A 12734-nucleotide genomic window follows, 5' to 3' on the forward strand; every position below is an offset into this window, starting at 1 on the left:
TTTTCCTGCTCCCAGCCGTTTCAAACAATATTGTGTATACGACCCGAGGGGCAAGCGAATGGCAATTAGCGTCACACACATAGCCCAATAAAGACGGCAATAGCTGTATTGGTAGCTTTGGCCGGGGACCGGAGCTGGCTTACACAAATATTTTCACAATAATTTTCAATTAGCAAACGATAATTTTGTTACGTAATTAAACTATTTACAGCTAGACTCGCAGTGGGGAAGCTGTTAGCTGTCGATAAGAGGAGGGGCGATTACACAGAATCGATGTGTAGAATTAGGTAAAGACGAAGCCAACGAAACGGCATAGGGAATGTACCGAAGCAAATGACTCTATAAGTTACCTTAACTATTAGATAAAAGCCAAGCGTTGGCGCCATATGCTTGGCTTACTTAATAACGAAAAGTTATGCCTTTTAACTTACGGGTACTTTGTAACGGTCTTTTCTATAACACCATACATATTTTTGCCACAAAATCAAGAATTCCACTGTCCTGCTTAAATCAGGGAGAAAACTAACCAAACCCTTAAAACGTTTGAGCATTTATAGCAGAATTTTCATCTCCTTGGTTCTCCTCTTTAGGGTCATAACTTTTCTTTACTTTTACTTTTCTTCCTGTCATGAAAGCTGATAAATGCAGATTATGTATTATGTTTTAATTACCTAGCTGGCATCAATTAATATCTTCAAATATAATATTTATTTACCCTGTACTCAAATTTTAAAAGGAATAGACGAATAGACATGTCCGCCCGTCTCAGGGCTCTACTCATATTTTCTTAATCAGTAATACAATATGAGTCGATATAGCCATGTCCGCCTGCAGATCTGTCCATCTGTCCACAAAAGTTCCTCTCCAACGTATATTTATTATACAACTATAAATAAACATTTTTATAAATTGTTTAAATATAATATTGTCAAAAAAATATCATGTTTGGTATCTGATAGAATAGGTGGAATGATGAGCAGAAAAAATCTACAATTATTAGCTCAGTTTAAAAAGTAAAAGTGCAATAATTCCATATAGAAGTATGAAGTCTTCCGCTGTACAATGGCGGTTGATATCCTCCGAGTTCCTTTTCTTTGATCGGATGTAGAGTACAAGTGATTCCGCTACAAGAACTATATATTTAAGCTAACTATATACTTATTATACCTTTTCAAATTTATTTATTACGTGTATTAATATTATTTCAATTAAATGGTTACCTAATAAAAATATTTAATCCATATTTAATCCAGAAAAGTCTGAAAACACTTATAAGATCTAAGTAGTGCAAATCTCTTCAAAACTGCTTTGAAATTACATTGAAATTAAAAGTTCCTGTGTACAAAGCCTAGAAAAATGTTTATGGCAATGTGTCTTATTTCCCTCAGCTGTTTCAAAATCCCGTCGATTTATGAAAAGCAAAAGCAGAATCAGGAGTCCCAACACTCACGGGTTCTCTTTCACCAAGAACAATTTGAAATGGTTTCTGACGTAAATTCTCAATATTTTCGGAATTGTCATGGTAAAACAACAAACCCAATTCGCCTGAATTTTATGTTTCCTGTCAAGAGGATTTATTATCAGTTAATAGTGGTTTTAAGTGGGTAATATTGGAACTATTGGTGATCATTGCTTTAATGAATCAACAAAGTCACGCTATATATTTAGATACTTGTACGTAATGTCAAAACAAGTTATCAGACGTGAAGCCTTGCTGTTGTGGTTGTTGCGTAGATGAAATTTGTATGAATTACTCGTGAATTTGATTTTATTGAACTTTGAACACAAAACTATGTGGATGGAAGCTATCTAGTGTTGCCATCAAATGCTGTGGAGGTAATATTTTGCCACTCGTGGCGATGACGTCTCTAACGAGGCGGACACGACATTTGTAAAGGAGCGCAACAAATGCGGCCGCAGGACAAACAAAACGAGTATGCCGACGACATTGTGAAATGAATGCTGGCATGCAGCATGAAATTCCAAGGCGTGTCGCGTTTGAAATGTTACAGTTAAAGGCTGCACACAGCACATACAAGTATATCGAGAAAGGACTCGACCACGCCAGCATGGGGAACGAATAAGAGGAGAAAAGCTAAACGCAAACGAACAAACAGCATGCATGTCATTTAAACTGTCAGTTGACTGCCTACCCCGATTGGAGGGCATGAGAATCGTGGACAGAGGACAAAGAAAGCTGAGCGCTTCCAGGCAAGCAGGCAGACGGACAGGACGAAGCTCCTTCTGAGCATTTGACTAATGCGTGCTTACCAAGCTGACAATTTTCGTTGCAACCTTCTTCTCGATTCCGCACGAAATGAGAAATTGTTGAGCACATATGCAGATATAGCGTGGGTGGGTGGGGCAGTGGCTCAGGCAGTGGCCCAGGGCCCCGCCTTTTGTCAAATTAAGCCCATCATACGCGTAGTGGTTTACCAGAGAATAGAATATTGTTTCCTTCTAATTCTAACTCGAGCATTATTTATATTTCATGTGCGGCTTTCGCACCTGCCTGCCTCAGAAGCAGTCTGAATTATAGTGCTCCGATTTCTGACGGACCAGCCGTTAAGTATTTTGTTACCTCGCATCTGCATTTGTGTGGCAATTACCACGCGTCGTTGCCGCACGCAAAGAAGCCGCAGTTACCGCCACTTGTTACATCCTCGGGGCGGCCAACAGGCAGCCAAGAATGTGTGAAGTAACAGTCGTGGTGAAATGGGAAACTCACCACGACAGCATTGTCGTCATCGTCCTCGTCGATGGCGCTGCGACTGTGGTTGTTGTTGCCGTAGCAGCCGCTCTTGTTGTGGGTGTTGCGCGCAACAAAAACAGCAACAAACCTTTCGGAGTTGGCGTTGGCGTTAGCCGAGACGCGCGTCGATATAAGAACGAACGCATCGGCGGATGCGGATTCAAAAGTTAACCGACATTTGGTCTGTCGACGTGCAGGCGACGGAACAAGCGCATTAGCATAGACTTACTATCTGTACTACAAATACTCTCTCCGCACCGTGAATTGTGCAAAACTGTGCTGTGAACCCAAATATTGAATACATACAAGTATAAGAAAATAAAGCCGGAATCGCTACTTAAAAGTTCTTTAGACACTGTTCAGTTGCTCGTAGCTGCAAATCAAATTCGCTGTCTGTGCTCGGATGTAAGTAGTTCCGACTGTGAAACTTAAGTTTTGTCACTTTCCAAAAGAACTCATTAACTTTTACCAAAATTGGTCAAAGGATTTTCATTTTTCTAGCCCTATTCACATGAATTCAACAAACTAAATATTACTTTGAATGTATGGCTTAAATTGTTTTAATTTCCCATTGTGATTTCGTTTCTCCAAGGGTTCACATTAACATTTTAAGGCCATGTTCTCGCAAACTAAATAAATGTTGGGAGACAAATTTGGGGTTCATGATATACTCTTTTTCATGTCAACAAAAGTGATTTGCCTTAAAAACTTAAAGCAGTCTTATGCACCTCGGGAATTAGCATAAAAATTGCAATGACTTTAGCATTGTGCATATTTTAAATAATCTTAAGTTGATAGTTGAAAACTAAAAGAACTGCCTTACCTTAATGTTAATTTATCGAATATCTCTAATAGAAGCTTGTAATTCTACCCCAGCTCCCTATTTTATTAAAAACTGTCTCTAGGATTATTCGAGTCCCGTGAAGTAAAATTTATAGCTGTTAATATCTATAAAAAACAGATTGCTTTTGAAATATTTTAGAAAACATTTTAGACAGTTTTCTTTATTAAAATTGTATTTAGCGAACAATAAATAAAATCCACGCACTACATTCAAAACTAACAAATAAATATAAAAAGAGTTCAAAAGTTATCTTCGTCTGCGACAAAACTATACGAGTACACCCTTTACTATATAGTATCTTAAGCCAAATACTTTTTTCTTCAGTGTTCAGGTATGTCTTATTAGAAAGCGTTTTTATTTATTTTGCATTTGGTATGCCATTCGCGGCAACATTCAAGTTTTTGATACAAAAACTATTTTTGAATCATATCGTTTCCATGAATTGAAATACACAGAAGGACAAACGAACAGATAAGATACGAGATTACACTTCTTCCTCTTGATTGTTACAAATTTACCCACAAGAAAATCTGTGATAAAAAACAAACACCTACTCTCTTATATGAACAACTTTAAGAAATCGGGCGAATTATATGAGTAGGATAGAAGTGATAATAAGCGCACTTTTAATGATCAATATCCTTTTTAAAGTACTCGCATTTAAATACCTTAAGATATGACAGATTTAGAACCCGAAATAACATTTTTTGCATATGTACTTATATTTGTCAATAAGAAAATGAATGACAGAGTTCAATCTAATTTATAAAGACTTCAAAAAATATCCAACACTTCCTATATCAATGCAAAAGATCTAACAAAAATTCGCAAATTGAATTTACTTTCTCTCACAAGTGTAGCAAAACAAACTTGATTATATAAATCGCCTGCAGCCCAGCCCCAAATAACAAAGGGAGAACGGCCTCCGAAGCCGCCAATTTACATCACACATACGCAATGTAGTACACAAATGTGAGGGGAGATAGCGGGAGTCGCTTGTCAAGTGAAAGCATTAGAAATCACAGAATTCGAAGACAAAATGAGGCAGAAGGGCACAGAGACATGCCTCAATCAAATAACAATTAAATAAATAACAACAGCGCCAGCAGTCGCAAAAACCGAAAGCCAAAATATTAAATAAACAAATCAAAGACAATTGCTGATTGATGGCAGGGTTTGTAGTTGGGGGTCACCAACTGCCCGGGGGCGTAGGAACGACAGTCGTAAATACACTGCCCGTTTCGTTCTCAAGCTAAATAGAAGCATAAAGCATGTATTTGGTTGGAAAATTAAAGAAAAACATGTGTCGCCAGTTATGTAGTAAAAAGATAAAAAGGTCCTGACCCCCAGGAAAAGCGTGTTCGCTAAAAAAGTCATGCCGCCCACCGAAAGGCAAAGAAATTGACCAGAGCTGGCAACGATGTGAACCGCAACTTTTTACGGTAACCAACGGTAAAGAAGTAAACCACTTCATTATCTCCAGGATAACTTTATTACCAACAACAGTGTTTCTATCTGTTCGGATGCAACTTGCTGCCTGTAGAACCTTTTGCGCGTCCAATTCAAGATATGTTCGCAAATTGCGTGCCTCGTTCCAAATGTTCTGCCTCATTTCCGCAGCTTTACCTGAGGCTACGCACCCCAATATAAATACATGCATATATATATGTACCTACTCGTATATGAACACATATATTTATAAATTGTGGCTTTCATATATTAGCGCATTAGCTGGAATTGGCTGCTGGTGGCCTTTTCAATTTTCAGTTTGCCTTCGCACTGGCAAGCGCAACAAAATGAGGATTAAAGGTGAGGCTACAAATTTGCTCATATCCTTTGGCCAGCAGCTCCTGCTTATGTTCTCAGCTTAGCCAATTTGCCAGACATCTAACGCAGAATTTTTCTTCGGCTCTTTTCTGGCTGCAAAGTTTTCAGTTTTCCCGCTTAATTAGAAAATAGCAACGCTGCGCTTTGATGCGCGCCCTTTGAATTTCCGCTGGCTAGTATAATGGGGGTCGGAGGAGAGTGCATCGTGTTGCTAGCCCGCGGGCAGGTGACAAACTAATCGCCGCTACGGATATGAGAAAGCCCAGGGCTAAAAGTTATGACAACAATTTGCAAACTTGGTCCAGTTGGCCAACAATGGACAACAACAGACACAAAGTGTGAGCGCGTAAATGCGTAAATTCATAAACAGATAATGTCGCTCTCCGTTAAAATCTCATTTGCGTCTATCCATGGGTCCGAGCGAAAGGTTTATTGTTTGCAATAATGCCCTGGCTGCGACAAATAAGTATTTATTTTTTGCACGTCAGCGTTAGCGCCAGCACCAGCACCAAAGGTGTTGGCCTTACAAAAGTTGTTTCCCGCTTTTTACTTTTTTTTTAGATTTATGATTGGGGCGGTGTTATCGTGGTGGCCTGTTGTTCGTATTGGTCGTGTTGCCGATGTTGTTTTTGTTGTTGTCTCTACCATCGGTTGATAAAGTCTAACAAATGTGACGATTTTCCGCCTATTATCGCGCTGGTCGGCACTTTTATTGTCCTGCGTGGAAGAGCGCAGCTGCTGCCTGCAACAAAAACAAACACATCCAGCCGCAGCTATGTACATATGTGAATGATTGTAAATCATGGCGTTGGCCTTCCTTGCAACGCTCGAGCTGCGACTGACACGCACACGCACGCACACACACCACTCAGACATGATGTTGATAGTGTAGCTTGGCGGTGCGCGTGTACTTGTAACCTGTTGCATGATTTGTTGATGTTGCTGTTGACACTGCTGGCTGCACTTTGAGGCGCCTTCTGCAATTTATGACACAGGCAGCGCCCGAAAGCACTGTGGGAGAGTTTTGGCCGTCCAGAATGATGTTGTATTGCCACAATCACGAAAAAGTCTATTTGCACCAAAAAATATTCTGAGAATAACAGCACACACACATTACCTTTCCCAAAAAGTATCAAGATTTCAGGTTCAATTTTTTAATCTTTCTATGACTACTAGCAATTAGTCTACGTGCTCTGTTACGGATCCTCAGCCTCCCACTTATAGTCGCTGTTATCTGTCAGTGACTTGATATATTTATTTTTTAATTCCACCCAACGTTCGCTTACTATATCTATCTAAAGCTCAGCTTTATCAGTTTCAAAGAGAAGAAATTTGTTTTTTGGTGTCGTACCTCCGTTTACTTGTGGATCGCATTTCCCCAAATCGCTTTTATATTAGTCCAAGCCGGTATGCGCACAGCCCCATATAAAAAGTGCGCTTTCCAGTTCATAAAAGAAGCTTCGCCGCAGACCTTTTCGTTTCCGGGTTCTCATTCTGATAATCCGACACGTTATGTAGTTTAATTTTAAAAATGTATTCTTCTGGGAAATAAATTGTGAAAACTTCCTTCTATAAGCTCTAACCTTTTTGATATAACAGAAACCTAAAATAGGAGCCAAGTTGAATTAATTTTTGTAATATCATAGCCTTAGCCATTGCAAGTGTGTAGCACTTATCAACTATGAAAATTTGATTTTATTTGTTGAATGCACAAACTTATTCAAATACTGTTATTGAGACACAGTGTTTTCACTGTGAAGTGCCAGCCTTGCGTATGCGCAATATTTGGAAAATGCTTAGCGCCTGAGCGTATGCTTGAAATAATTGCAGCAACTGTTGTCGTATCTTTATGTTGAGAAGCGAGCACGCCAGGGTGAATGGCTTATAACTTTATCAATAGTCATGGCCAGCTAAGAGCCACAAGCGGGCAAGACAAGGTCAGATTGCCAGCTTGCAGCATTTCGTTAAATTAAAATTGTTCGTCTGGTCATGTTTGAAGGCAGCACGCCCTCGTCCTCAAGCAACCAGCTCCAGCAAAGCATACCATTGGCATTGGCTCAAACAAGTGGCTGGTAACGAAACTAACAACTAAGTACACTCGTCGGCGGCACTTGGCGCGCACGTGCGCGGAATTCTAACGACCCTGACAACCAGAGTAACTTCCCAGACATAGTCTTCATTTTCTCGCTTAGTCAGCGCCAACGGAAACGGAAATGCATCCCAATGCAAATAGTGATGTGTGTATGCGTGGTTGTTTGAGTTTGTGTGCAAGTGTACTTTCAATTACGCGCACTCGCATTGACAATCATGACAATGCGTGCTCTTTTTATTGACAGCATCGCGCAAGTTAATGTTGATGGTTACATGGCAGGTCCTCACGCCGCCATTTAACGCTCGCTTATTGTCCATAAAGGAGCCATCATCGCAACATCTTATCAACTGAGTTCAAGTTTATTTTATTTTAAAGTAAAGTTGGCAAACCTAATTGAGACTTCGTGCCCGGCAACGAGCTGAGGATTAAGCTATGCAGAACACGCACTCAGCAAACTTCAATAGGTACACAAAGTCGTCAGGCAGGACGACAGTGACAAAAACTAATTTCGCAGCTCTTTACGAGTTGAATGCGCAAAAGGTTGCAAGGTCAGCAGAAAACTTGTTGAACTTGTTGCAATTGAAGTTCCACGGACTTCCCAAAATTATGGCTTTACCAGCAGTCACTGAACGGACAATCGTAATTAGAGATGGTTCCGGAGCGTGAATATGTCGCTGAGTAATGAGAATGTGACTTTGTAAGTAGGGATAATTAATTTCGAGGATAAAATGAATGATTTATAATTAATAGAAATATATTATGCAAATCAAACTGCCGTTCTGTATAGTCGATTATTTTACTGAAATGAGACGATAATTGAAATTGGAGTGATAATTGAAAGGAAGAGAAATAGTAACACGTAACTCTTCGACTGTTCTAAATTGGAATTAGAATTAATCACTAAGCCATCAAAAACGCATATAACAAAGTAGAGCAAAATAAGCTAAATGGAAATAATTTTCGAATCGTTCGTACACTTTTAAAAGCAAAAGTTGTAATTGTTTCAAACCGAAATCGTGTGTTTTTATTATTATTTAAAGAAGGTAAAAATTACAAAGTGGTCTTTAAAAGTTTTACCCAATTCGTTTGAAAAATGTCGGCTCGTGCTCTTTAAAATATCCGACTCAAAGCCCAAATACACATAAACTATAGCTAATTTATTTAATTGATTCGTTAAGTGTACAGGATAAGGGAGTAAAACAAAATAAACTAGTAAATACTTTGCATTTTGCAATTTGTATATGAACGTTTCTGTCAGTAGTATGCCAGTAAATTAAGCTTTTTAAAGTATTTTTTTATTCATTAGAAATCAGAAAGTGATAGGCTTTGTAGTGCTGATTTTTATGACCAAATTAAGGATGACTTCAATCCCAACAAGCACGGTACTCAGCTCTTCAAATGCGAACCTGAAATTTGCCAATGTACGATTCAGAAGACCCTTGGCGCTCTACCAAAAGTCTCCCAGAGGCCGTCAAGATGCGGTGCCCTCTGTTTAATATAATAAATGTTAACAAAGTCTGATGAGCAACAGAGTATTTGAAGCTCAGTATTTACGCCTTGCTTAACAAATCGGAGACTTCCTCAGCTGGCGATTGGGACCATAGTGAAGAGCTTTGATAAGGAGACAGGCTATAGGCAGGGCTCCAAAAAGCGCCCCCACAGTGTCTGTCCCACACTCTGTTGCTCAACACAACTTGATCGAAGCATTTGCTCACGCACCCATTCTTAGGGCGAACAAAACACACACACATACCTACATACACACACATATTCAACACACCACCTGACATGGTAGGCCACATTTTTGAGCGTGCGGCGGTTTTTCTTTTTCGCATGTCAGCGCTGCGAAAATTTGTAACTGTCCGCATATTTTGTGTGCGTGTGTGTGTGTGTGTATTTGTGGGTGAGAAATTCTTGTTGTCTGTTCTGAAAAAGGCCCGGCCAAATAAACTAGAACGCCAGTTGTCAGCCGTAAAGTATGCAATGCGCGTTTGCTGACAGACACGCGTGAGTCGAGACGATGACATCGACGATGATACTAGCCTTCACCCATACATAACTTTAACTTCTTGGTGTACAAAAAGTACAAAATGTGCTTACCAATTCTGTGTGTTCTTTACCTCCGCCATTTGCAGCAAAACAGCACGTGCTGCCCCCAACACCCAACACTCACCACCCCATCCAACACCCAAGCACACAAGCAATGAACGCGATGCAAGCAAAGCTTCTGCTGCTGGCGGTCTTCTACCTCAGCTACGTCTGCTGCACACCCGCCTACGGGGAAGGTGGCTCCGGCTTGCCAGCCACCGCTCAAGGCTCCAACAGCCATGGGAATGCCCTGTTGGTCAGCGAAGGAGACGCACTGGAGGACAGCAATGCTGGTGGAGGCGGCGGAAGCAGCAACTACGACAAACGCGCCGAACGCTACGCCTTCGGGCTGGGCAGGCGCGCCTACATGTACACGAATGGCGGAGCCGGCATGAAGCGTCTGCCCGTCTACAACTTTGGACTGGGAAAGCGTTCTCGTCCCTACTCCTTTGGCCTGGGAAAGCGCACCGAATACGACTATGACGAAGGCAGCGAGTACAACAATGCGGCTGCTTTCGATGCGCCAGCGTCTTATATGGCAGGTAAGAGGGCGGGAGCTCAAGTTGCTCGTTTAATTCAGTTCATGAATGAATTGGAAGTTCATTATTTGCTCGGTATTTAGTCAAATAAAAATACTTTTCAATTCTGGTAAATTAAAACAGATCTATCTTCACCTCAGACTCATTTTGCTGTACTTTTTCTATTATGAAAGCAGGAAATGATTTCTTAAAATGGCAGATTTTGAAAAGTAATTAGTATTGGACACAACTTCAACAGTTAATTATACCCTGTACTCCTATGGGTAGATGTAAAAAGGGTATATTAGGTTTGTTCAAAGTATGATACAGGCAGAAGTAAGGATCTCTGATTACATAAGATATATATATATATATATATTCTGGATCAGCATGACGAGAGAAATCGAATCGGCTGGATTTCCGAAATAGTTGAGCGCATAGTTCCTAAGCTACAAGAGTTTTTTTTTCAGTTTCTCTCTCCGCTACAGAATTTCGTCAAAAACAACAAACTTCGCACACGTAATCCATATACAAATATCTACTTTTGTTTCAAATTTCATTGAATAGGGTACATTTTAAGAAAAGTTATTAGCGAAACACTTGTTTTGGGCTTACGCATAAATGCATTTCTTCTACGTATTTGCAATACTTATCATTCCAGTCCGAACGTTGAAAAATGCCCGATACACTGTCATCGGAAAGCAAGGGGTTATCATTAGGGATTCTCAAATGTTGGCCTTGGTGGGAACCAACTCAACTGACATATTGTCAGCAATGCATTCTCTGAACATAACTGAGCTTCCAGCATGGCTCACTTTTTGACAGGTTGGGATCATTTTATGCACTGCTTCGAAAGGGTAATGTGGTATACTAGTTTTTATACTTTGTATATATATAGTTTTGAACAGTATGACAATACAAGTCGATATAGCCATGCCCGTCCGGAAACTCCTAATTTAGTACAGATGACCGCCTGGATAGGTGGATAGATGTTTAAGAAAAAAATACAAGTATATATATATTCCAATTAGGACAAACACTTAATCCTCAAGTTGAAAATAGTATTGTAGCTGTTTGAAAGTCTAGATCAATGTGAGTTGATCACAAATTTAGGAAACACTCCTCAAGGATAGTTCGTATGTATAAGAAGGAACATCCAACTATATTGAGCAGTAAATGCCATATCGATCTTCCCTCAATATTATTCATTCTTCACTCTTTCTTCCAGATGAGAAACGCAATCGACCCTACAGTTTTGGCCTAGGAAAGCGGGGTATTGATGAGGTGGATCGACGCACCGTGCCCAACCGGTACGGCTTTGGCCTGGGCCGGCGTTAAGCCCTTATCGGTATACTTAGTATGGATACAGTGGCGCGCACACAAATGGCACACACACACACGCACACCCCGTGCCAACGCGACACTCCAGCCGTGTGTCCTTTGTATGTGCGGTCCTTTTATGACGCAATTATTTAACTATTAAATCAAATTGTTGTTGCTCAGCGCAGTCTTTTCTAAATGCACGTTAATAAAGGAACATTTCAAAAGTACGATAACTAAGTAATCTAAACGTCTTCGAAAGAAACTGAAAACTATGCACATGTCCTTCGTCTTCAATGAAAACCAACAATTGATGGCTTTAGTTTATTTAATTTATTTTATTAATCACGTATTGAGTGTTGTTCTGCAGCAACTTTTAAGCTCTTCCTATATTACAACCAATTTTAAAATGCAATACCAATTTTAAAATTGAACATTTACATATGTATGTAATGGCAAATAAAAGTAGCTGGTGTGTGCAATTATATGTATTTACCAACATATTGTACGTATGCATATTCGATCCACTTAAATATACATAAATATACATAAATATACATATATATAGACATATACTTACTACTATTATACATACTATATGGTATATGATGTACATTTTAATGGGGCATAACTTATTATATGGGGCACTCTCGCAAGGAGCAAACAAGCAGCACAAGGAGCGGCATTCGTTAAAACCAACCAACAACAACCACCTAAATCAGAAAAATGATGTATGACAAATGTATCGATGTAACGATGTATGTGTTTTAACAAAGTGATTATTAATTTTACTACCTGTAATTTTGTTTTGTGAATATATTTAAATAAACATGAATTTTAGCACAGCAAAATTGTGCAAACTTAATTGAAGCCCAGCCGTTTTGCTATTCTCATTTTCAAGAGTTAGTCAATTTCTAAACCAATATATTACAACATAGTATGTAGATGAAATAATAAACAAGACTAGAATGCTGGAGTCAAGCAGGCCCAACTTTTGAATGCCTTGTACCGCCGAGTCCTACAAAGAATTGTAGAAACACACACGCGCATGATCCAAAAATGTTTCCAGACAAACTTCTGGTACTGAATTATATGCGCCCCTAGCAGAATATCGCTAATAACTTTTCTTATAATAATAGATACAATTTGAAACAAAAGTAGATAATTATATATAATTTACTAGCAGATCTTGACCGTCTTTGCTGGCTCAGTATTTGTGCTTCCAATTATACGTTTTTTTTACTAAATAGTATGATATTTCTCTTCCGACACTATCTAAAGTTTCTAAAGAGT

General features: G+C 39.4%; 1 protein-coding gene across 1 annotated transcript; it reads left to right on the top strand.

The window, feature by feature from the left end:
- Positions 1-2939: 2939 nt before the first annotated feature.
- Positions 2940-12306, top strand: LOC115625304 (allatostatin-A). The gene is made up of 3 exons (XM_030520323.1): positions 2940-3157; positions 9651-10145; positions 11350-12306. The coding sequence occupies exons 2-3, from the start codon at positions 9719-9721 to the stop codon at positions 11457-11459; spliced, it is 537 nt and encodes a 178-aa protein (XP_030376183.1). The 5' UTR covers positions 2940-3157; positions 9651-9718; the 3' UTR covers positions 11460-12306.
- Positions 12307-12734: the final 428 nt, after the last annotated feature.

The sequence above is a fragment of the Scaptodrosophila lebanonensis genome, unplaced genomic scaffold, assembly GCF_003285725.1.
Source record: "Scaptodrosophila lebanonensis strain 11010-0011.00,11010-0021.00 unplaced genomic scaffold, SlebRS2 tig00000072-arrow-pilon, whole genome shotgun sequence".
Lineage (NCBI taxonomy): Eukaryota > Metazoa > Arthropoda > Insecta > Diptera > Drosophilidae > Scaptodrosophila > Scaptodrosophila lebanonensis.

What these genes read in the sequence shown, in the direction of transcription:
- LOC115625304 (XM_030520323.1), top strand. Translation starts at nt 9,719, where the DNA reads ATGAACGCGATGCAAGCAAAGCTTCTGCTGCTGGCGGTCTTCTACCTC. An exon ending in GCCAGCGTCTTATATGGCAG is followed by an intron (nt 10,146 to 11,349) that starts GTAAGAGGGCGG and finishes TCTTTCTTCCAG; the next exon opens with ATGAGAAACGCAATCGACCC.